Below are 23,630 nucleotides of genomic sequence, written 5' to 3'. Positions count from 1 at the left end.
TACACATAAGTATGTAGTGTAATCCGCAACAGTTAGCTTTGCGAGTGAAAGAGTTGGCATCATTTCATTGCAAATTCTCAGTTGGGAAATTGCTTTGTGTGGTGTACTTCTTATTAACGGATAGCAGTGAAGCATTTGTTAAACAAAAAAGACATTACAACTTTCAGTCAAATACGATTTCGGTTACTTTTTGTTAGGAGCGCTGCCAGATCTACTAAAAATTATTATTTCGCTTAAACCACCCTGTGGCTTGATATCGATATATCGATACACCAGTAGTGGCAGCGTTCATTTGACGGCGTTGCTCATTATAGGTGGCTCCTGAGTCAGCCTATTTAACTATAATTTATAAGAAATAACTCCGCTCTCGGATTTCGTTTTCAGCTTATTAAATTTGTTGTTGCACGAAGATGCCACCAAAAAAGGCGCCTGGTCCAAGCAAAAAGACGGAGCAAAAGAAAAAGGAGAAGGTCATAGAGGTAAACCATAATTGCACGTATGTCCACTACAAAGTCGAACATAACCTCAACGCAGAGACCACGACAGTTTGCCGAAAACTCCCAACGTCAACAAATTTACCTCATCTTTGTATTTTGACAGGATAAAACATTTGGTCTTAAGAACAAAAAGGGCACTAAGCAGCAGAAGTTTATTCAGCAAGTACAGAAACAGGTGCAGGCCGGTGGCCATCATCCGCGACAGGATGGCGATAAGAAAAAGGAGGATAAGGAAAAGAAATTGGCGGATCAGCGCGAACTGGCCATGATCTTTAAGCCAGTGCAAACCCAGAAGGTGGAGAAGGGCACCGATCCCAAATCTGTAGTGTGCGCATTCTTTAAGCAGGGCACATGCACGAAGGGTGATAAGTGCAAGTTCTCTCACGATTTGTCTTTGGAAAATAAGGTGGAGAAGCGCTCGATGTATGTGGATATGCGTGATGGCGAGGACGATCCGATGACCAACTGGGACGATGCCAAGCTCAAGGAGGTGGTCGACAAGAAGCATTCGGGCGAAAAGCGACGACCAACCACGGATATTGTAATAACTCTGATGCGCGTGGCATACATTTATTTACCTCGAACTTAATTACAGATTTGCAAATACTTCCTGGAAGCTGTGGAAAAATCCAAGTACGGCTGGTTTTGGGAATGCCCCAACGGCGAAAAATGCATATATCGTCATGCGCTTCCGTCTGGCTATGTGCTCAAGAGAGACAAGAAAAAGGAAGATAAACCGACGGAGATCTCGCTGGTCGATCTTATTGAGAAAGAACGCGCTGCATTAGGGCCCAATCAGACTCGAGTTACTTTAGAATCTTTCCTTGCCTGGAAGAAGCGCAAGATACAGGAGAAAAAGGAAAAACTGGCAGCCGACGAGGAACGCAAAAAGAGCGACTACAGCAAGGGCAAACAGTTCGGTATTTCTGGTCGCGAAATGTTCAGTTTCAATCCCGATCTGGTCGACGATGGTCCAATTGAAGAAGGCGATGCCGCGTTCGATATCTATAAGCGCGAAGAGGATGACGACGATAATATCGTTGAGTTTAAGGAACTTGACTTGGCAGCACTCTCTCTGGCTGCTAAGGAGGTGGATGGTTCCGGCACGATTGCATCCAGCACAAGATTACTCGATCAAGCAACAGAAGCAGCCAAGACAGCAGCAGCCGAGGACGCGGCGCCCTCTGCGTCCTGCGCTGACAGTGCGCCCGCCATCAACAAAGATCTATTTGTGGATTTGGATTTGGCGGGCGAGCTAGACGATCTAGATCTTGACGATGATGATGAGGATGATTAGCCGGCATAAACAAGGAGAGCAACTCTTTGTTATAGTTTGATATTGAATTGCATACACGTTCATATAATGATTTCTGCCTTTAGCAACTTTTGATCAATAAAATTGTGGCTTTCACATGTTGCATAAATGTCCTGCGCTATGTTACTGCGCACTGCTGCATTGTTGTTTCCCCTGAGATATTGCACAACCCGAGAAGTGCTACCAGCTGCCAGTTTGAAACATATGATTTCTTTTATTTAACAGCTGAGATCATACCTATTTAAGTGCTATACACAAAGAAACATAATAATTTAACTTTATCATCGCCTCAGTCGTCTTTCATCTCGTCCTCTTGAGCTTCAATCTTGTCCATGACACGCCTATTCCAAGCTGACATTTTCGCGGCCAGCTCCCAAAGACGGCGCAGATGCAGTTGTCCGTCGGCCACGACCTGACGCAGTTTCCTTATAACCCAATTGACTTTTTTGTTCCTCGATTTAAAAACATAGTTAAAATTGCGCGATTCATTGACATAGGGCTGCTTTTCTGCGGCTGACATACGATTCCACACTTTACTCGCGATCCTCAGACATTGTGAATCAGATAGATAGTAATCCCTTACCTTCTGATTCTTGCGAAAGTGTGTCACGAATATCAGAAAGGGTTTGCCATTGCAGGTTGATGTATTTACTTTGCACCTGCTACTATTTTTTATGCCTTTCCATCCGGATTGCACTGATGCGCACTTAACTGAAACCATTCTACAAAAATTTTGACAATAATGAAGTTCATAAGTTTCTAAAACAAAAATTTTGATTATAAAACATAGGCGTGCGACATGTCATATATGTTTTAAACAATTGAATTTTTAGATAGGAATAAATTGTAATAAAATAAGTTTTAATTCTCTTTCGACGCCGAGATATATATCTATACATATATATGTCGTTTTCATTCTCAGACTGGAAAACCTAGACGAACTATTTTCGTAAATTATTTATATGTATATTCTCATTTCCTTTCAACACTGCCCCCGAGTTAGATTTCCCTTTTGTGGCTGCATCATTTTGGGACATAGACAATTCGTACTCCGGTCAACTCAATAGGATTCCCTTTTTATTTAGTTAACTAAATCCAACCAATCCCTAGGCTAGCCTGTTTATCCCATCCAAAAAAAAAAAACAAAATTAAGCAGCCTTTTGTGCTTTGCTTTATTAAACAATAAGTTGGGCATACACTTGTCTTAAGAAAAATATCTATTAATAACGTTGCAATAAAATTATAGTAAATCTATTAGCTGTACAGTTACCAAAATCCAGGAGGCAGCACACCCACTGCTTGCGGGATTTGGCGTTCACGCAAAAATTTAGAGAGAAGCATTTCGAGCCGTGTCTTGGGTCCGCCCTCGTCATACGCTGACAGCTGCGGCATATAGATTGTCTGTATGTAGACAAGGAGCTTTAAAAAGTTCACGCCGTAGGCATGCCACAGCTCGAAGCCCAGTGTCTGCAGCATCTCCATGATCATGGTGGCGCAAATGTCGGGTAGCGGCTTGACATGCATGATATGGGTAAGCCAACGCCAAGCCTCGTCCAGGCCAAAGCAGTGTGCGGGTCCATCGGCCTTGCGGCCGGGCGTTATGATAACTGCCGCATAAAGGCGAGCAATGCCCGTTTGACGCTTCAGGAACATGTCCGGGTTTTCCAGCTCGTTGTTCTCAGACAAGCGATAGCCCATTGTCTTTAAATATTGCTGCGGTGTTTGATCCGCCTGCTGTGGTATAACATACGGCACAAGATATGGCGACTCCTTGTACATGTAGGCCAAGAAGATCCTGCCAAAGTCAGGTAGCAGCTTCCAAAAGGTAACTATCACTGAGGCAAACGGAAAGGCTGCTTGCGGATTGCTCGATATTGCCGTGTCCGTTTGGCTGACAAACTTCTTCGCCATCAGCAGAATGCAATAGTCGCGCGCCAGCGGATGATCATTTATCGTAATGGTGCTGCCGTCTGTGGTTCTCACTGGCTGTCCCGCAAAAAAATTGTAGAGCTTGTCGAAGTTGTTGGTCAGGTGCTGAGCGCTGGTGGCCGTGATGGCGTTCAGCGGCAAATTTATAGTCCGCTGACAGTTGGTACGATACTTTTTCCATGTGTCGTCCGTTTGCAGTGGCTTGACGGCATCCACTTTACCCTGGTAAAAGGCAATAATCTCGTTGTAGAACGCCAAACGCGTGGGATGCACATAGCTGTTCGAGATATTGCTGGGCGCCGTTGATGCGGTCGGCGCTATTGGCGCCTCTGCGGCAGGAACATCCTGCGCTGCCTTCGCAGCCGCCGAGGCAGCTGCAGCGGCATCCGCCGTCGCTTTAAGCTCTGCCTCCAGTTGCTGCTGCTTCTGCTCCTGCTGCTGTCTTTGTTGCTCCTCAGCTTCTAGTTGGCGCTGCTTTTCCTTCTCCTCGGCCAGCTCTTTGGCTTTGGTAAGTTGCTGTTGCTCTTGCTCCGACAGCTGCTTGTGCAGATTGTCTTCCAACCTATCAAGGCGCTGGCAGTACTGTTCCGCTGTGAACACACAGCTCAACTCTGGCGGCTCACTGTTACCATTTTTGATTTTCTCAACCAGCTGATCGAACAATTGGCCCAGCTCGCGCAGCTCACTGTTCAGAGCGGTGCATGCCTGCACGGTCTCCTTGTCCAGTGCCAGCAGCAGCTTTGTGACCGACTCGTACTTGCTGCAGAACCGTCTGTGACAACGCGAAACTCCTTCGATTGTTAGCATATGCAGTTTTTGGTTGTTTTGAATGAGCAGCGCCCGTTGCTCTCGCTGTTGCGCCTCCAACTCTGCTCTGGCCAACTGCTCGGCCTGCTGCTGTAAAAGTTTATTATTCTCTTCCCTTTTGGCCCGACTGTTGCTGAGCCCCTGCTGCTGTTCTGCCTTTTGCTGAACAGCGAGTCGTTCCCTGATCGCACCTTGTTGCCGTTCTTTTATCTCCTTCAACTGTAAGCGCACACTGCGCTTGCATTCTTGGTCCAGCTCCCGCTTGACGATACTTGCGTTTATGGCATTCACATCGGGAATGATGCACGAGTCAATATCCACCGGCGATGTCTGTTTATTGAGTTTGTTAACTAAACATTGAGAGGGGCCATCTATTGCCGGCTCGACAACTGGCAAAGCTGTTGGTTTTTCCACTCTCATTTCCAGACGCGTTGGCTTCCTATCCGGGCCAATTGTACGCGGTCCTGTACATGCCAGAGAAGCCACTGCCGCGTGCTGGAGTACCGTATGCACATTCATCAGACGCGCATGGTCCCGCACCAAGTCATCCACGCTCTGAAATCAATTGTATGCTAAATTAGCTAAAGATCTTTACATTTACACAAGGGACTAACCATTTTGCTAATTTAATAAAATGTGTTTGGCGATCTGACGCCGGCGATACAAAAAAAAAACACTAAGTAACACATAGAGATGGGTAGCTGTAGTTCAACATGAACTGGTTCCATTGAACACGCCAATGAATTTAATTACGGAACCAACGGTGAACAATGTGAATCCATTTTTTGAACTTGTATATTGGTTTATTCATTAAATAGATTGTTGGTTATTATTTTGACGATATAATTGCTTATGTCATAAATTTACAAAAAGTTATTTATTGTAATAATAGTACGGGAAAACGATAAGAAACATGATTTAAATTAATCATCTGGCAATAATTGTATATTGTACATTTTTGATACTATTTCGTTTGACATTGCCCGATAAATTAGGTTTGAATAATCCGCTTTTTAACAATAATACACTGTTTGATTTAATAATGAAAAACAAATATTGTTGTGCTATATTTAAAACATTGCATATTGAAAAAACAAGCACAGATTTAAAAAAATTTTACCCCATGACTGCCATCCATTTCGATAAGTTCACACTTTCCCCTCTCCTCGAGTAGACGCAAGGCGCTTAGCAATACGTTCTCATCCATATTATGGAACTCCAACCGGGTGCTACTTTCGCCAGAGATTATCTCGTACAAAGTACATATGCTGTTCGTTTGTCCGGTCTCTTGAATCCAGTCATAGACCATGTTCCCGTACTCCTCCAGCGTGTACCAATACACCTGCCACTCCTGGCGTCGTTTGTCCAGCGGTGCAGCATGTCCACTTTGCTGCAGTTGCTCAAGAATGAGCAGTATTAACTCGGGCGATAGGCGACGGTTTATTGATTCATTGCAAAATAATGGCAAGTTTTGATCGTTCGTAACAAGCGTAAACTTATTGTTATGTTTGAGGTATTTGAGAAAGAGATCTGTCCAGACCTTAAGCTGTTGCCGGCGTGTTTCTTCATGCGGCTGCAAGCTGTGGAAGAGCAATAAGTCAATGAACCAATTTGTTGCTATAAAAGTTACTTACGTAAAAAAAGGTGGAAATGTGTACTCCCAGGGCCATTGGAACTCGGCCATTGTTTTGTTAAATTGACGTCATGTCACGGACAAAAAACAAACAGATGTTCAAATGGGGTTGCCACATAGCAACAGTTTACTTGCTGCCAGACTATCGTATATCGATAACCGATAACCTTTCATTTAAAACAGGAGCGCGCGTCATCAGCAACAAGATTGTATTCACATTAAATAAACAGTCAAATTGAAATGCATTCGATTTTCTTCTATATTTGTCTTAATTAGAAAAATTGTGTACATTAACATTTTTATTCCACACAGTTTAAGTTTATGTCATCTTTGCTATTTCTTGTAATTGTTACATTTCCATCCAAAAGTAAACATGTAGAGACAAAAAGAAGTTTGTAGATATCGGCATTTGCTTTGCATTATAATCATAAATATCCATTTACATATATACTCATATCAGATATATATTCTTGATCAATATATTTAAAGTACTAGGAGGCGCAACACTATACATTCAATATTTCTGTTTTTATTATAGATTTATTTAGTTTCTCTTTATTCTGCTTTACCAGCTGCTTTGCCCTAACCGCATCAATACCACTGCCTGTTGCCATTTTGCAATCCATTTATACCTATTTAAATTTAATGCTGTTAGTAAACATATGTTTTTGTTTTTTCTTTTATGTATATAAAATTTAGAAGCATCTTGGTGCTTTAGAAGTAATTTGTTGTCTATTTGTGCTCATAATAAGTTGTGATCTCTTATTTGCTGCATTCTAACTGGCATTTGAAGTAGGCTTGATTTTTATATTAATGGTAATTTTTGTTCATGCTGGGGTGAAGGAGAGCTGTGCAGGCAGTATATATTTAGTTAACGCGTATTTCACGTGTTACGAAATATTTGGTAATATTATATTTTGCACTTTGCTTTTGTCTTTATTTGGTTTTTGTACACATGCGTGGAAATTCTCTAGAGCCATATAGGGAAACAAAGGTGTCTCTTTATAGTTCAGTTTGTGTTAGCTAGTTTAAAGAGTTTTACAGTTAGTTCCTAGTTAACAAGTGAGGTTTGGTTGAAATCTTTCTTTACTATATAAGTAGGTATATTTTACTGTTTCGGGTTTCCTCCCACTGTGGAGTTATGTACCTAGCATGCTTGTGATGCTAATTCTAAAGACATTTATATAGCAATAACATTTCTTGTCTCGTACATATAGTAAAGCGCTCTACTAATTCTTTTTATTAAAAAAAAAAAGAAGAATGGTACAAAATAAATGCCCTATATTTGTGCTTAAAGCATATTGATGAAAATGTACACTTGAAATGCTTTGCTGGATCTCTTAACATAAGTTTGAAAGCAATGCAATAACAAATGGCATACAAATCGAATAAAAAACAAATAAAAACAATGCGCATAAGATTTGTTTCACATTTAGGGTCAGCGTGGAAAATGCACGTTAGTGCATCTAAGCTTAATTTACAGCACGTTGCGAATTACCAATTTCTCATTTTTGTTTTTCGATTTTCTCATTTGGTTTATAAATTTGAAACAAATCTCAAGCAAAAATTATTGTTTTCTTAAGTTATTAATCAGCGAAAAAAAGAAATAAACAATATACGCCCTATAAATTACATAAAATACATAATATGCTCGCCCTAAGTATCATTTACATATAGTTCTCAGATCTTACACATATACACATATGGTATAGTAATTGGTAACCTACTTAAAAATGGCATGTGGGTGACATGTATGCGCTTCACATACATTATACATTACATATTACATTATACATATACATACAGTACATACATTTATATATCGAGTTGTATAAATTGTGAGCGACAACAATATCCATTTAATTTGCATATTGAATTTGTTTTGCTCCGCATTGGTTGGTTGGTTGGTTGGTTGTTTAGCCTATGGTCTAATTGAGTTACATATACATATAAAGTTTTGGGATTCTCGAATCACTGCACGTATAGCATGACATGACAGCATGTTGTTTCACACAATGCTCCATATTTCGACTAATGACTAATACTAGAGGTATAGCTAAACCTAAGCTATAATTTTTGCCTAAGACAACGATCAGCTGCCTGCCATGCAATGTGTGGAGGGCTGCTGTCGGCTACTGATACTCTTGCTGTTTACTTGGCCAACGGCTCCAGGTAGCAGCGCACAGTATTATTCTCATCCAGCATAGCCGATAAATGACGCGCCTGCTGCTGTTGCTGGTGGTGTTGTTGATGCTGGATATGGTGTGCAGGAGCATGTTGCGGGTTGCTGTGTGATGTGTGCGACGACGAAGATGTTGTGGACTGCGGTGATAGTTTTTGTAGCTGCTGACGCTTTTGTGCGGGCGTCTGATTGGCCGGTGGCAGCGGCGGTCCTGCATTACCATGGCCAAATAGCTCGTTTACCGCCAAGCGTGCGCTCGGTGACTTGGCATTCTGTTGCTGTTGTTGCCGGTATGCGCCACGCATGGAGCCCTCACCAACGCCGCCGCTAACCCCAAAAACCGTTCCATTGTGTTCTGGATGGTTTATTGATGCTGTTTGGGCCGACGCCCCATAATCCAAGGGTAAGCCATTTTTTCGCTGCTGGCGTCTGCAATTTATCAGAAAATTAATTTTTAAACAGTCGAATATCAAATTAAGTGTCTTACTGAAACCGCCGCTTAAAATCCTCGTCCTGAAGCGCCATCAGACGACGCATACGCTCATCACTTTGAGGCGGCAATCCGTGAGTATCATCATCAATATCGCTATCGTTATCTTCATCATCACAGACGCTGTCGTGCAGCTGCTCCGCTGCCGTCACCTCGTCATCATACTCATCATCATCATCGTCGTCGTCATCATCCGCTACACAACGTCGTGGCGGCTGCTTCTGTTTTTGTTGCTGCTGTTGATTTCTAGAGGTAACGCTGCCTCCGCTTAGACTGCCACCACAATAGCGATTGCCTCCGGCAGCTACCGCGGCGCGCATACTATTAAAGACGCCCGTACCAACACTGTTGTTATACACTTCATCCACGTCAAAGTCACCAACTTCATAGTGTTGCCCATCTGAATTTCGGTTACTCAGAATCTCTTCATAAACAGGCCCACCATCGCCGCCACCATTGCTGCTCCCGCCTTGATTGTAATAGGCATCGCCGAGTACCATGCCCATGCCTTTACCTAAGCCCATCCCCTGGCTAAGATCACAGTTGGAATGCTTATTTCTATACTGTTGGCGCTGTTGTTGCGCTAACAACTCCTGTTGGTACTGCGCCATGTGTGGCGGAGGCGCTGGCAGTTGTGGTCCACCGGCACGTCGCTGCTGATGCTGCAAGTGCAATAGGTGTGCATGCTGTTCCGCCTGCTCTTCATCCGAGGATAGCTGTTGCTGTTGCTGCTGACGTTGCTGTCGCAACTGCTGCTGCTGTAGCTGTTGCTGGTAGTAAGCTGCATTGGGTGGGTCCAGTGCCTCGGCATAGTGTGGATAAGCTTGAGTAGCTGGTGGTTGTTTCAAGCCGCTGGTTTTCTTGTACGATGGGTAAAATAACACCTGAGAGGCGGCCGTAACACGGCTGTGTAGAGAACCGCTAGGCGAGGCGGGCACTGCGCCGGCATTACCTCCGCGCTTCTTTTTGCCGTGCTGGTTGTTGTGTTTTTGCGTCCAGTAAAATACCTCATGCGCCTGTGATGGCGAGGCGCCACCAACTCCACCTACTCCTGCATTAACCGTAACTCCAGTATTGTTGTAGTATTCTCGCTGACCTGCCTGCGGATGCTTCCAGCTGTAGTAGTCTGGCTGATGATAGTAGGCCTCGCCCGGCTGTTGGAGCTGTTGCTGCTGTTTATGTGCAAATATAAGATGCGTAGAACCAGCAGAGCTTGTGGGTGATGCATGCCCCACACTAGCCATGCCAGTAGAGCGCAACGTTCCTCGCTCGAGCACCACCGCGCCAACTGGCGTTGGTTGTAAACTGCCCGTTAAAAGCCCACTTTTGAGGGTGCGCCGCTGCTGGGCTTCATTTAGCTCGCTGTCGGAGCCAGCGCCCATGATGATTGCATCGTCGGTGGCTGGTACATCTAGCTGCTGCTGTTGTTCCACAGCACGAGCTTCGTCGGTTGCACTCAGCGGCAATTTTGACTTTGACTTGGAAAGTGTGCCAGCAGAGTTGTTGGCGACGTTACCGACGCCTGGCCCGCCATTACCAGCGACAACACCAGAAGAAATTGATGTTTTTGAACAACGCAGGCACTTAGGTAGCCAGGCGTGTTGGCGCACATACTTGCGATACTCGCGCCGTATCTTCTCGTTCTGTATACAATGGAACACAAATATGTAGAGGCCTAACAGCGTGTTGAAACAGATAAAACAGTAGCCATAGACGGTGGCCACTTCCTCGTCCAGTTTGGCGCCACGCAAGTAAAAATAGGCGCAGCACCAAACAGCGCTCAGGAGCAACAGAAACACAAACGAGCAGCGTATGTCGAAGCTATGCAAATAAACACAAATATATTAACACATGACCTCCGGATCAATATATATATAGGCTGCGCCACATACCGCACGTTGGCTAGACGCGTGTGCTCCTTAGTCTTCAGTGTAGTACGACTTTTGCGACGCATGATGATCCACGACAAAAATGTGTAGCCAATGGCCGCCTGTTCAGAGAGTCGGGTATTAGCAATAAATGCAATTGAGTGTTTAATTCAGAAACCTACCACAAAAAATATCAAAATGGGTGCCACAAAGGTTGCATAGAAGAGCGCATTGGCTTCCATGAGGACACAGTAATCATTTTGCGTGTAGGTGCTCGGATTGATTGCCAGAGAAATGGCCACGACAGTTAGTGAGAGGCCATATGACCACAGATAGTAGCAGTTCACCTTTGGCGTTTGATCCACTTCCAGGAGCAGCTCATCAGATGTGAGCGTGGAGTACGAATGGAAGGCTGAACATAATTTAGAAACGTAAGTTAAAAGCTGCGCTGCGCAGAACCTATTAGCGCTTACCTTCGTAGCAAAACCAGGCGGTGCCCGAGAGTATGGCACAATGCAGAAAGATAGTTATGAACCCACAAAATATGCTTGTTTCGGTCTGTTCAATTCCCAGCAGAAAGAGCAGCTCAATGGCCAGCAGGCAAATGTAAATGCTGCTATAGATCGAGGTGCGTGCAGACTACAGAAAGAGAGATTCAGAGTGGGAGAGAAAGAAAATTCGATAAAAATGGATAAGTTGACAGTTGAAACCAAATAGCGCTTTAGATCGAAAAAGTTTTAAGTAACGCGCGAGCGACCCAAACAGAAAGGGAGTCAATGTTTCTTTTGAAACATTTCATATTTGGTTGTAAATAATAGTTCGTTTGGTTCAACATAGCAGATAGATTGATAGATTTTAAGACTTTTGCTGCCCAACTTAATTTAGTTTACAATAATTTTGGTGGCTTTTGGTGGTGAAAATATCCAAAAATAAGTAAATAATGCATTATATGACTGATACAACATTTAGCGCATATGTGTATGTTATATAAAAAACATGAATGTGAAACAAGGCACGAAACAAGCAGATAAATGTAACAAACATACAAATAATACAAAATGAATAAACACAAAATACAATTATTTACAATGCAAAATTAGAAACATTTTTTTATTATTAATTACAGACACAAACAAAGAAAATTACGAAAATGACAAGAGAACTAAATGCATTAATATAATCTTGTTTTAAGTTAATTTGTTAGACAAGGAAATGCACATAAAAATAATTAATTTGTTAAGGTTCAATCTTGAAAATACTCACAAAGTTTTTAAAGCATGCCAAAATGATATATTACTATTACACTTAAGGAAAATGCGCTAAACTTATATAAACTACAATAACTAAAAAAATATCTATATAGAGGGTCAAGGCCAGAGCGTGTCTTGTGTTTGCAAAGTATTTTCAAAGAACAAATACTTTATAATTAAAAATAAAAATCAAATAAATTATTTGAACTCTGTATGCCCGGGCCTTGCACTAAAGTCTTCTGTTTAGAATTGTGTTAGTGAAGTTAACATATACAATTTAAGTTACTTAAGCTTTATATCACATGTGCAGGTCCAAAGGCGCCGCTGCAATTTTATATCTAACTATCTAGACAATACATATATTCATTATACATGTCTTGCCTATGCAGTTATATGTATATATATGAATATTGTATATTGTATAGCCTAGCCTAAAATTGTAATTCTTATTTGTTTTCACCACCACCACCATTTATATTGCAAGTCATCCATGTTAGCCTGCATAATGATGTTGTTCGAGTCCAGCGCGTTACTGCCATCGACATTCAGATTATGATTGTGCTGTGAGTGCTGCGCATGTTGATGATGTGGCTGTTGCTGTTGTTGCTGCTGATGCTGTGTCTGCTGTTGCGTTTGCAAATAATTGTGGCTAATATTTAAATTGTTGCTGGCCGCAGCATTGGCAGCAGCCGCACCCACATGGGCCGCATGTTGCTGCAGAGCAGCGGCTATAGACGCAGCCGCCGCCGCAGCAGCAGCTGTCGTCGTAGTGGTCGCTGTACCAGCCGTTTGAGCTCCATGAGGATGCAAATTCAAATTGAGATTGTTCATTTGCATGCCGCGTTGCGGCTGATTCATGTTGTTGTGATTATTGTGACTGTGAGAGAGCACTACAGCAGCAGCGGCCGCAGCGACAACCTGTTGCTGCTGTTGTTGTTGTTGCTGCTGCTGCTGAACATTATAGTTTAAATTGTTGCGATGCGAGTTGCGTATGGAGTTATGCTGTATAAAATTCGTGTGCTGTTGCATATTGTTGTTGTTGTGGTTATTGTTTGGGCCAGTAGGCGTTGTAAGTGTTAGAGATTCATGGGTCTGATCGCGTATATTATTCTGTTGACGTCTGCTACTCCCCGCGCGCTGATGCGGCAACTGCGTGGAATTTGCGTTTCTTACCTTGACGAAGACGCCATTGAAGAGCTTCAGTGTGAGCAGCGCTATTATGATGAAAACAACACAAATAGCGACGCTGATGTAGATAAATATACGCATATTTCCGTCAAACATGGTGAATAGCGAGTGCTGATGCTCATCGACGACATCCATAAGTATTGCAAAGTTGGTCAAATGATTGCAGCTGCAGACGCTGTGCGTGCGATTTGTGGACTCGAGACTGCAGCCATTAACGGACCAAGCGCTGCAAGTGTAAATTGATCAATATATCAGTATGCCTTTTACTAGTTATGCTAAGCGAATATTTACTGGTCAATGTAATTCCAAAAAACGCAGGTGGGATTGCTGACATTTTCCGTTTTCAAGTGCTTCAGCACTAATGTTATCGGGTGCGACAGCTGAATGTGGCGTCCCTTGCCCAAACTGGCTGAGATTACCTTACTGTTGAGTATACGAATACGTTGCTGCATATCTCCGGTGGCGGCATCGCTATCGTTGGATAATATAGCTGTGTTTCGTACTGTGTTTCAAATAAAAATTGTAATATAGTTCGCTTTAGTATTTTATATATCATTTGTTGCGGTATTGTTTCTTATATTATTCAAATGCTTTCGGGTTTATGTTGTCAATTTTTGTTCAATTATTACACTGCTCAAATAACAACTAAGAAAACTTTAGTCGAAAACCTCTATTCCCCAGATGTAGCTCGCGCTGCGTGCTCGCTTGCTTCAGCTTAAGCAGAGATATATCTATATTTAAAATTAAAAGTCTCTAGGTCCTGAGACCGACGCGTTCACACATGCAGACAAACTGACATGACTAAGTCGACTTGGCTATTGACGCTGACCACGCTAGAAAGATCAAAAATGCTTCTTTCTGCCTATTCATTCATTTGCAAAAAAAACCCTATTAACTTTTTTACATATTTTCAAAGGGTTGGTCTAAAAACTTCAATCTATATGAACAGAGAGCTACCACTATAAATTTAGTTTTTCGTGCTGACAAAGTAATGTAATATATATTTTGCAATAATATCAATAATAATGTTTCCTAAACTTACCATAGCTGCGTGCACTCTTTAAATCGAAATGATCATAGCTTGGCTTCAGTATGGACTCCAGGCGATCAAATGCCGCAAACACAATGCGCACCAGGCCGCCCTCGCTGTTCTCAATTAGTGCTGAGCGAGGCAATTCAATGCGATCGGAGCTAAGCGGCCATTGATCAGAGTCGGGAAATACGACACTGCCGTGAATGGTTTTTGTTTCCAAAACGCGGACAGAGAGCACTAAAAAAGGGTACATTTCGATTAGGCTACATATATCAAAAAGTTGTTTATTAGATTGGGTACTTACATATATTTTTGACCTTCTGCACTACATTGCGCTCCCTGATTATGGTATCGGCCAGCAGAAAAGCGTTATACTCAAGGCCAGTTAGCAAGGAGGTGGCAACGCGCATTTGATCCTCTGGATTGAGATCCAACCAAGAAGATAGTTGCGATTCGTCAAGTAAATTGGAACCAGTTTTGACAACGCCATGCAGCAGCTCCATAATAATAGCTTCACGCTGCCGCTGATCTGGAAACGTTTCCTTATCGTGAAGCATCTTCTCCGACATGGTTTGTATGATCTTGGTAGTGACGAGCATATCGCCACCATACAGCGTCTTACTGCTGGTTACCTCGGATAGATCGTTGGCAATCGAAATTAAAGAAGAATCGCGTTGGTTAACACGCATCTCGAGGCTATTCAGCCAAAGACTGCGACACTGCGTCAAATCCGGCGTTAACGGATGCCACGTGGGTTCAAAGTTACGGAGACGCTGGTTTTGGTTGACCTTATGCGCCATGCTTACTGGCGGTTCACAGCTGCTGCTGTTGTGCAAGCAATCACCTGCAGAGCTGGGCGGTATTGGAGTCGTGCTGCTGGCAGCTGGCAAATCATCGTCATATTCATCGTAGCCCGCATCAGGTAGACGCTTCATTAAGACACAGCGCCATTTCGCAATGCCGGCAGCGCCGCCTGGACATGGCTGTACATTGACATCGCCTACGCGAGTCATGTTCCAGAAAAGATTGCGGGCATGCGTCGGACCGCAGAACAATTTAGACTCATCATCTGTTCCCATACCAGCCGCATTCAAATTAATATTGTTTATAGTGCGCACCACACTGCCTGCTCCAGTCCCACCAATACTTAAGCTGCTATTTGTAGTACTGGCCACAGTGCCTGGTGTGCGATTAGGGGAACTTTTGGTAGTTAGCAGTGTGCCATCGTCGCTGCCGGCACCACCCACGCCCGTTAAAATGCGTGTATTGGATGGCGACGTAACATTGCCAGTGCTTCCACTGCTGCTGGGCTTGGTGGGTACGGTCTCGTCCGTGTGGTGGTGATGATGATGCAATTGAGGTGGTGGCGGCAATCCATCATGTCGACCACCCGGATGCTTGGTCGTAGCACTGGTAACGCCCTTGAGTCTTCCACCGGGCAGCGTGGCCGTGCTGCTGCTGGGCGTAGAATGCGTGGGCGGCACTGCATTGATGCCATGAATGCCCACCACACCTGGCAGGCTGGGTAGTCGCGGCGGCGGTGGTGGTGGTGCCTGTATAAGACCGCTACCATTGCCGAAAATGGGCGGCCCATTGCTGAGTACCCAAGGCGGTGGACTTGGCCTATTGGTAGTCGTCGACGTCTGTGCCGCCGAGATGCATTGATAGTGCGCTTCCAAATATTTGTGTGTGCCTGGACAGGGATCACCAAACATGCTGGTGGCCGCCAAAACACTGCAGCTTTGCTTGTGAGAACATCTGTGAACCGAAAGCATTTATTAATTACCAAGTGCAGTTGCATCACTTAAGGAAACAGCAGTTTAAATTTCAGATTGCATATATAATACATCAGACAAAAGCGTACAGAGTATCTAATTGTTTAACGAATGATCAATATACAGTAAAAGCTCCCATTTAAGCCTGTTTTTGGGGGAGGTAAAAATGCCTACTGTTAAATTCGTTTTAAATTCTTGGTGCCATTTTATTGCTTTGCGGCAAATAAGCGACAATTGACACGAGCTAAACCAGAAACTTCTTCAAATAAAATTTCAATTGCCATTCTCAGCACAATTATATTAATATTTACATTAACATTATTGACATCAAGACAAATATAAATCAAAATTGGTAAAAATTCTAACTACAGATTTAATTTAATTCTCTTTTGTGTTTGGAAATGTTATGAACTAACTTTTTAAAAATGCTGTTCGTTATTGGAGCTTTCACTGTATATGTAGGCATGTAGGCATAGGACATCGGACATAAGGACATCAATACTTATATACTTGATTAACAATAGTAGGGCAAATAGCTAGCACTTAAGTGTGGCATAGTCGGACGTATGGGAAAACTAGCTCTATTATTTGATCATAAAAGTGTATCGTGCAATGCCATATAATTGTAAGGGTATTTGAAATTCGACACTTACTTTGAGTTTAGCACGGTGAGGCTCTTGGGAAACATGCAATTGACGCTCCACTCCACATTGCCGTGATCATTGCATATAGTGATTGAGAAGCGACCGTAGTTGGCCCGTATCAAATTGATTAGGTCGCCCGGTTCGCATTCAATGGTGAGTTTCTTACCTTCGCAGGCGTAGGCGGTTTGATATTTGGGTGCTGTAAATGTTTCTACATGAGTTCGGTTTGTGCATAACAAATATTCAGATATTTTCGTTATCATTCAACAAATATAGAGGTATATAGTATATATATTATATGGATATGTGAAATAGAGAAAATTGTTATTAGCGCTGCGTTGATTTGTTGTAGTTTGGTTTGGTTTTGGTTGGTGGTTGATTCTGCAAAGACACTTACGCACTATATATGGGGGCATATGTATATACAAGAACAATGTGAATATTTATATTTATGCATCATGATACACGCTTTTTCGTTGCCTGAGATATACTTAGTATGTGTGGTGGTTGGAGGGTCGTTAGCGATGCTTTGTAGCAAGTAGAATAGTAGTCATAAATACCAAATCCTGCCAGGCAATGCCCAATGCCCAATCAACTTGCAGGTCGGCCTCCGTCTCGAGTGTTATCACTTGCTGTCCGAGTTTATTGAACTGTAAGACAAAGTTTCGGCATGATGTACTTATTTGATATGCTTGCCGCTGATAATGAAATAGACAGACAAACGCCACAATCATAAAACTAATTGATAGAGTTCTGTTGACAACTGTGGGCCACTCTTGTCTGCTGACAGTTGACGAAGAAAATGTTAAAGATTAAAGTCGTTTATCGGCTTGATAATATAAGCAAATGAGATATTTAAAGAATCATGTTTTAAATTTTTTAACTGTAGTTAGTCCTGCGCCAAGCTTATTCGAAAGCTGCTGTGTAAGCCTACGCAGCCTTCAATATTATTTGTCTCCTGGAGTAAATAAGTTCAAATAAGTTTGTACAAATTGATCATTTACTTGAAGACTCTCAATTAAACAACTTGAGCTTTGAGTTATCGATACGGAATTATTCGTTTCATCATGAGTTCTATTGAGTAAACAATTAAATATATTTTTTACACTTTACGTGCGTTTTCTTCTTTAATTGTTTATTTTTTCGATAGAATATATGTTAATTCAATTCCCTTGTTACAAACCCTAAACATAACTTAATGTTGTAAATAGTATGGCTACTACAGTATACGGCTAAGATAATAAATCATCCTCGCCACAAGCCTAACATCGATGACTAGGTTCATTAGAATCTTATACATTGGAGGACTATAAATATATGACAATGCTTACATATCACCTGATACATGACTGACCTCTTTTTAGCGCTTTTTTTCAGTAAAAATTGGCAAGCGCCAAGTGGGTTAATATCTTTCTCGGCAGTGTAAGCCACTTGGTTAAGAAAATCACATAAATTTCATTTCGTCTATATTCTTAAAAAATATATGATATGCTGTGCATATGGTTAATAATTATTTAATTTTATTAATAAATATTTTTCAATATCTATATATGTATTGCAGTTAAAATACAGGAAAAATATGTTTGGATTGCATCTAACAATTTAATAATTAGTAATTTTTATAAAAAAAAAAATCAGTTTGCTGCTTATTGATTTTGATTTCTACATGATTCAGTTATCATATGTGGAATTCATGAGGTCGCACTTACCACAGTTCCCAATTTGTTGGACGCCATTGTCAGAGCAAGTTACGAACGAGCCACAACTGAAAATACGATAATCAGGGAATTAGTCACATATGTGTGTGTGTGTATGCACATATTTACGTATATGCATGCATGTGAAATTGAAGGGAGCAAAGATAAAATAAGTAAACAACAAAAACAGCAGATAAACACTAAAGAGACTGTATTTATAGTATACGACATACGAACATTGTAAATGCATATATATATATGTGTATGTATGTGTTTGTAAGAATGTACGCACCCTTCATTTGTCGCTTTTCCAGCGAACAGACTCGTTTTCTTTGTACACTCAAATTGCATTCGTAGAAGTGCAGTCCCATGTAGAGAAAATTTGACGCTGGCTGCGCTGCTGCTGCTATGTCACACACATGCAAACGCACACTAACACAATCAAGTTTTTTCAGCTGCAGCAGAGACTGCGCTGCTTTGGCCAGCGGAGCACCCTTTCTGGCCTTTGTTCTCAGCTCTTTCATATGATTTTTTGAGTACGTTTTTCAGCACAACACCCATAACTATAGTTTTTGGTTTAAGCGCAAGCTAGTTGTTTGAACTAAAATGTTAACTTGTTGGCTGCTTTTGTTAATTTATTTGAAGTTTTTCTAAACTATTTCAGAACGCGACTGCACTTGCTGACGTATGAGATGTGTTTGAGACGGCGAAGTCGAGAAAGTCGCTTCGGAACGAAAACTGGTTTTGGTTTGAATTAGAGTCGCGTTTTTCGAGGCATTTATTTTCAATTTTTAGCTTATTTTCAAGTGATAGTTGCACAAAAATTGCTCACTGGCATTAAGCCGTGCACAAGGTTTGATTTTATTATTATCTGAATATTTAAAGCCAATTGTTTTTTTCCGTTTTATATCTTATGATGGGAGCCCAAATCACACACAACTTTCTTTCAGAAAAATTCTGTATACTTAAATGAATGGTAGTCCATGCGTGGGAGAAAGACGGCAATATAAGCAATCCAAAGTACATTTGCGGGGCTGCCAACTTGCTCGCAAAAGCGGGATTATTCAAATTTAAAATGTTGTATTTGCTTTACAAAAAAGCTGCACAGTTTGCCGAAAACAAGATAAACCTAGTTCCGTTTCTATTAAGTTTAAAAGAAATTAAAAATAAAAACGCAAAATATCCAGTAGCGAGCAATTTTATCCACATGTAAAGAGTAATGGTGAAAAAGAATTATTGGAATACGATATGAAAACATAGTTCCGGATTTACACCATTAAATTAAATCAGCTTTAAAATCTCAAGTGCACGTGCCTATAGTCCAGCTAACTTCTTATCAGACAATTGCTTAGCTGAACTTCCTGAATTATAGTTGCTATAAAATAGTCATTTGATTTGTGGGTGTAGTTCAGTATCGCGTCAAGTGCCAGCGCATTAATGCGCGGATGATATTATTTTTATAATATTATTATGGAAAAGGAAAACTATTTTACCACGTTCATGATCATATTAGTTATTCCGTGGTCCTTACAAGCCACTTCCCCACTGACTGGTACTAAAAAGAAGGATCCAATTAAAGATTGTACACGAGAAATGAAGAACAAATCAGAAATGTGCCAGAACACTACACAAATCCAAGCGCCGCTTGTTAATCAGACGGTTACGGCTAAGCCAAAGTTGACGGAGTTTCAAATAGATGCCCACAAGACAATCAGCATCAGCAAGGATGATCTCAACGACCTGTTGGACGTTTATATGGCCAAGTTGGCTGAAAACGCAGCCACCATTCAGGACAAGGAGAATGAAATTAGCCAATTACAGTCCAGGGATAAATCGGATGATGATCAATTGCAAAAGTACCAGGAGCTGTCGGAAACATGCAAGGCTCAAAATATATCATTCACAGCCACATTAGCCGAAAGGGACGAACAGATTAAGAGCTTGGAATCTAAGACCAGCACGTACGGAGCGAGATTAAAGCGAAAACAGCATTTGCTAGGTCTGTATAAAAAACAAAACGAATCCAACGCGGCAACGATAAGCGAATTGAAAGCTAGGGTAAAAGCTTTGGAATACAGGCTCAGAGAAAGAAAAGATGACCTACTCGCCGACTGGGAGGCGGCAACGAACAGTTGTCTGCCCTACGGCAAATCCACGGGAATTCATTTGATACAGCTGCCCGATTTTCGGCCATTTTTGGTGCCTTGCGACGGACTCACTGCAGCGGGCGCCGGCTGGACGGTTATCCAGCGACGCTTCGACGGATCTGTCAACTTCTATCGCAACTGGATGGAGTACCGCAATGGGTTTGGCAAATTGAATGGAGAGTTCTTCATAGGTTTGGAAAAACTGCACAGATTGACCACGTTTCAGGCACACGAACTTTATATTTCGCTGCGTCTATTTAATGGCACTCGACGATTTGCCTTGTACGATGACTTTATTATCGGCAGCGAGAAGGAGGGCTATGAAATGAAATTGCTGGGCAATTTTCATGGCAATGCCAGCGATGCAATGCGCACACATGACAAAATGAAATTCTCAACCTATGATAGGGATCACGACGAGTTCACGCACATCAATTGCGCTGAATACCATCATGGGGCTTGGTGGTACGACTTTTGCTCCCGCAGGTATGACCCGAAATAGCCAAATAATAAGCTAACTACTTTATTAAAGGATATGTGTTTTTTTTTCTCTAGCAATCTGAATGGAAAATACTTTAAAAAGGAAATGGACAATGAACAAGGCATTTTCTGGGATCGCTGGTATAGCTTCAAGTCCCTAAAGTCGGTACAAATGCTCATCCGGCCAAAGAACGCGCACAAAAATTAATTACCTAAGGCTTTTAATTGACTTTTATACAATATATCCGATATTGCTGTATTGAGATATCTGAATCTCGATATCTGCGCCAACAGATACAGATAAGCCCCAAGTCATTTCCACGCCCATTTTTTTTGCTGTATCTCATTTCGTTTCATTGCATTGCGCTTGTGTTTGTGCTTATTGACACACAAGTCAATAATGCAATTAATTTCAACAATTTAGACAAATCATATTTGGCGTGTGCATTATTCAGATGAAAAGTAAACTGGGAATCGGTTTATAAAACAAACAGATAGCATCGAAAGCTTGTACATTCCGTTTCGTTTTCATCGAAAAAGTAATATTAATGAAATTATTTAAAATTGTTATGAATACTTAATTGCATTATTAAGTACCACTTCTTATATTTATGTATATCTGTATTTATAAAAATAATAATAAAAAAACAAAACAGAAAATATTGAAGCATTTTTTTTAATGAAAATACGTTTCTATTGAAAATCATTTGGCCCAAAAAAATGTTTTCATTAGTTTTTATTTTCATGTTTATAATAAATTATATCAATGATATTGGGATGTAATTGTCAAAATTACTTTTTTTAAGCATAATGAAAAACGATTAAGGTTTTCATTTCTTCTTTATAGAAAATGATATGTAATTTTTATTATCTTTACTTTTATCAAAGATAATTAAATTTGACTTTTATTATCTTTACACTTTTTAATGATAATGAAAAATAATGATAATGCTTACAGGCGCAACTCTGGTTCAGACAAATTTAATAAATGCCAGATTTAATAAATATTCAAGCGTTAAAATGAGCCGTTAAAATAAACATACAATTAATTTTTAAATTTTGCCTTATTTTTATACCCTGAACCCATTAAAAGTGGGTATAAGGGTATGTTGTATTTGTGCAAAATCCAAATGTATGTAACAGGCAGAAGGAAGCATCTCCGACCCCATAAAGTATATATATTCTTGATCAGCATCAATAGCCGAGTCGATCTAGCCATGTCCTACTGTCTGTCCGTCCGTCCGTCCGTATGTTTGAACGCAAGCATCTCAGAACCTAAAAGAGCTAGAGACTTGAAGATATCCTGTTTTTTGGGAAATTTTGGTAAATAATAAGAGCTAGAGTCAGCCAACTTGACATATAGCTTCTAAAATAGAATATATATATGCATTTGATGTTGGAAGAAGAGAAGGGAGCTCCCGACTAGAACCTCTTACTTGTTTAATATTATGTTCATGCAAATGGCTTGGGTATGCAAAGTAAGTATATTGATTTAGATAAAGCTACCTATTTATATGGCTTGAATAAATCCAGTGGGGAGAGCTCGATTGGGACAGTACTTCGATTAGCATAATTTAATGAATCTCACTTGAGATACTCCAAAAAAGGTGGACTTTGCAAGCGAAACGTTTTATGGCCAACAACTTTTTTTTAATGAATGCCATATGATAGTAGGGATCCGTACGCATTCAAAAAGGTATAACATTTTAAAATGAGATTATATTTACCCGAGATTTTCAAGAAAACCGTCAAACAAGTTGAGATATTCGAACCTACCCCGATTTTGGAAAAAACGTGATGTAACCCCTTGCTTTTTGGTCGATTTGGCTAAAATTTAGATTTTTATTTTTCTGATGCCAATCGATAGTACTGATCCTTACGAGTCAAAAATAGTATTAAATTCCAAAATCTGAGATTATTTGGCCGAGATAGTCTTAAAAAATTATCAAAAAAGGTTGATTTTACAAACGAAACGTTTTTTGGTCAACAACTTTTTCCAACCCATAAATTTTTAATTTCTTTGAATGCCATATGATAGTAGGGATCCGTACGAAATCAAAAAGGTATAATTTTTTTAAATCAGATTATATTTACCCGAGATTTTCAAAAAAGTATTCAAAAAAGTTTTAATATTCGAACCTACCCCGGGTAATAGCTCATAACTCCGCGCGGAGATATGACGTTCCAAAGCGACATAGCTCCGCGCGGAGATATGACGTTTTAAAACGACTTAGCTGCCGCCTGGAGATATGACGTTCCAAAACGACATAACTCCCGCCTGGAGATATGACGTTCCAAAACGACATAACTCCGCGCGGTCAACAGTCAGGGTCAACAGTTGTATAGTATATATAAATGGCAGAGTAAAGAATCTCGTATACTCTTATTTATTTAAGACAATGCGAGGTAGGTGGAATTTCACAATATTCGTTAGTCTCAGCATCGAAGCTGGGATGCTACAATTTTGACTTAAAATGTATGTAAACAACAGTATGAACACAATAAATACAGCTCGGGTATCATATTCCAATGCATAGATGCATTATAGGAAATAAAGAAAAAAAAAAAAATAATACAATAGTATATTCTAATAGACTTCATAGCTGATTATTAATTAAACTTCAAACTATGTTGAGATCAAAAGACATACACGAAATTCACAAATATGCCAATTGGAAATTGATTATATTTGAAA

At 40.9% G+C, this 23,630-nt stretch overlaps 6 protein-coding genes across 6 annotated transcripts; 2 read left to right on the top strand and 4 right to left on the bottom strand.

Moving 5' to 3' along the window:
• The first annotated feature begins 314 nt into the window (after nucleotides 1-314).
• LOC115761548 (zinc finger CCCH domain-containing protein 15 homolog) lies at nucleotides 315-1,921 on the top strand. The gene is made up of 3 exons (XM_030703334.1): nucleotides 315-479; nucleotides 601-1,038; nucleotides 1,093-1,921. The coding sequence occupies exons 1-3, from the start codon at nucleotides 411-413 to the stop codon at nucleotides 1,792-1,794; spliced, it is 1,209 nt and encodes a 402-aa protein (XP_030559194.1). The 5' UTR covers nucleotides 315-410; the 3' UTR covers nucleotides 1,795-1,921.
• Nucleotides 1,922-2,015: 94 nt separating this feature from the next.
• On the bottom strand, nucleotides 2,016-2,635 carry LOC115759825. Its single transcript, XM_030700919.1, has one exon. The coding sequence runs from the start codon at nucleotides 2,531-2,533 to the stop codon at nucleotides 2,102-2,104; it is 432 nt and encodes a 143-aa protein (XP_030556779.1). The 5' UTR covers nucleotides 2,534-2,635; the 3' UTR covers nucleotides 2,016-2,101.
• A 338-nt stretch (nucleotides 2,636-2,973) lies between these two features.
• Nucleotides 2,974-5,213, bottom strand: LOC115759478 (nucleoporin GLE1). Its single transcript, XM_030700415.1, has 2 exons — nucleotides 5,163-5,213; nucleotides 2,974-5,103 (listed from the first exon to the last, which is right to left on the bottom strand). Exons 1-2 carry the CDS (start codon nucleotides 5,163-5,165, stop codon nucleotides 3,079-3,081), a joined length of 2,028 nt encoding a protein of 675 aa, XP_030556275.1. The 5' UTR covers nucleotides 5,166-5,213; the 3' UTR covers nucleotides 2,974-3,078.
• Nucleotides 5,214-5,411: 198 nt separating this feature from the next.
• LOC115759487 (vacuolar protein-sorting-associated protein 25) lies at nucleotides 5,412-6,281 on the bottom strand. The gene is made up of 2 exons (XM_030700427.1): nucleotides 6,183-6,281; nucleotides 5,412-6,128 (listed from the first exon to the last, which is right to left on the bottom strand). The coding sequence occupies exons 1-2, from the start codon at nucleotides 6,230-6,232 to the stop codon at nucleotides 5,654-5,656; spliced, it is 525 nt and encodes a 174-aa protein (XP_030556287.1). The 5' UTR covers nucleotides 6,233-6,281; the 3' UTR covers nucleotides 5,412-5,653.
• A 1,481-nt stretch (nucleotides 6,282-7,762) lies between these two features.
• Nucleotides 7,763-19,241, bottom strand: LOC115763168 (latrophilin Cirl). Its single transcript, XM_030705624.1, has 12 exons — nucleotides 18,601-19,241; nucleotides 18,321-18,376; nucleotides 16,621-17,261; nucleotides 14,497-15,950; nucleotides 14,202-14,429; nucleotides 13,451-13,661; nucleotides 13,145-13,385; nucleotides 11,195-11,360; nucleotides 10,904-11,133; nucleotides 10,746-10,843; nucleotides 8,851-10,674; nucleotides 7,763-8,792 (listed from the first exon to the last, which is right to left on the bottom strand). The coding sequence occupies exons 3-12, from the start codon at nucleotides 16,872-16,874 to the stop codon at nucleotides 8,333-8,335; spliced, it is 5,166 nt and encodes a 1,721-aa protein (XP_030561484.1). The 5' UTR covers nucleotides 16,875-17,261; nucleotides 18,321-18,376; nucleotides 18,601-19,241; the 3' UTR covers nucleotides 7,763-8,332.
• A 678-nt stretch (nucleotides 19,242-19,919) lies between these two features.
• Nucleotides 19,920-21,393, top strand: LOC115762734 (ficolin-2). Its single transcript, XM_030705070.1, has 2 exons — nucleotides 19,920-20,941; nucleotides 21,011-21,393. Exons 1-2 carry the CDS (start codon nucleotides 19,920-19,922, stop codon nucleotides 21,141-21,143), a joined length of 1,155 nt encoding a protein of 384 aa, XP_030560930.1. The 3' UTR covers nucleotides 21,144-21,393.
• Nucleotides 21,394-23,630: the final 2,237 nt, after the last annotated feature.

This window comes from Drosophila novamexicana, unplaced genomic scaffold (assembly GCF_003285875.2).
Source record: "Drosophila novamexicana strain 15010-1031.04,08,12 unplaced genomic scaffold, DnovRS2.1 tig00000008-arrow-pilon, whole genome shotgun sequence".
Classification (NCBI taxonomy): domain Eukaryota; kingdom Metazoa; phylum Arthropoda; class Insecta; order Diptera; family Drosophilidae; genus Drosophila; species Drosophila novamexicana.
The sequence above is the reverse complement of the archived record's forward strand: the minus strand, read 5'-3'. Positions and strand labels throughout refer to the sequence as shown.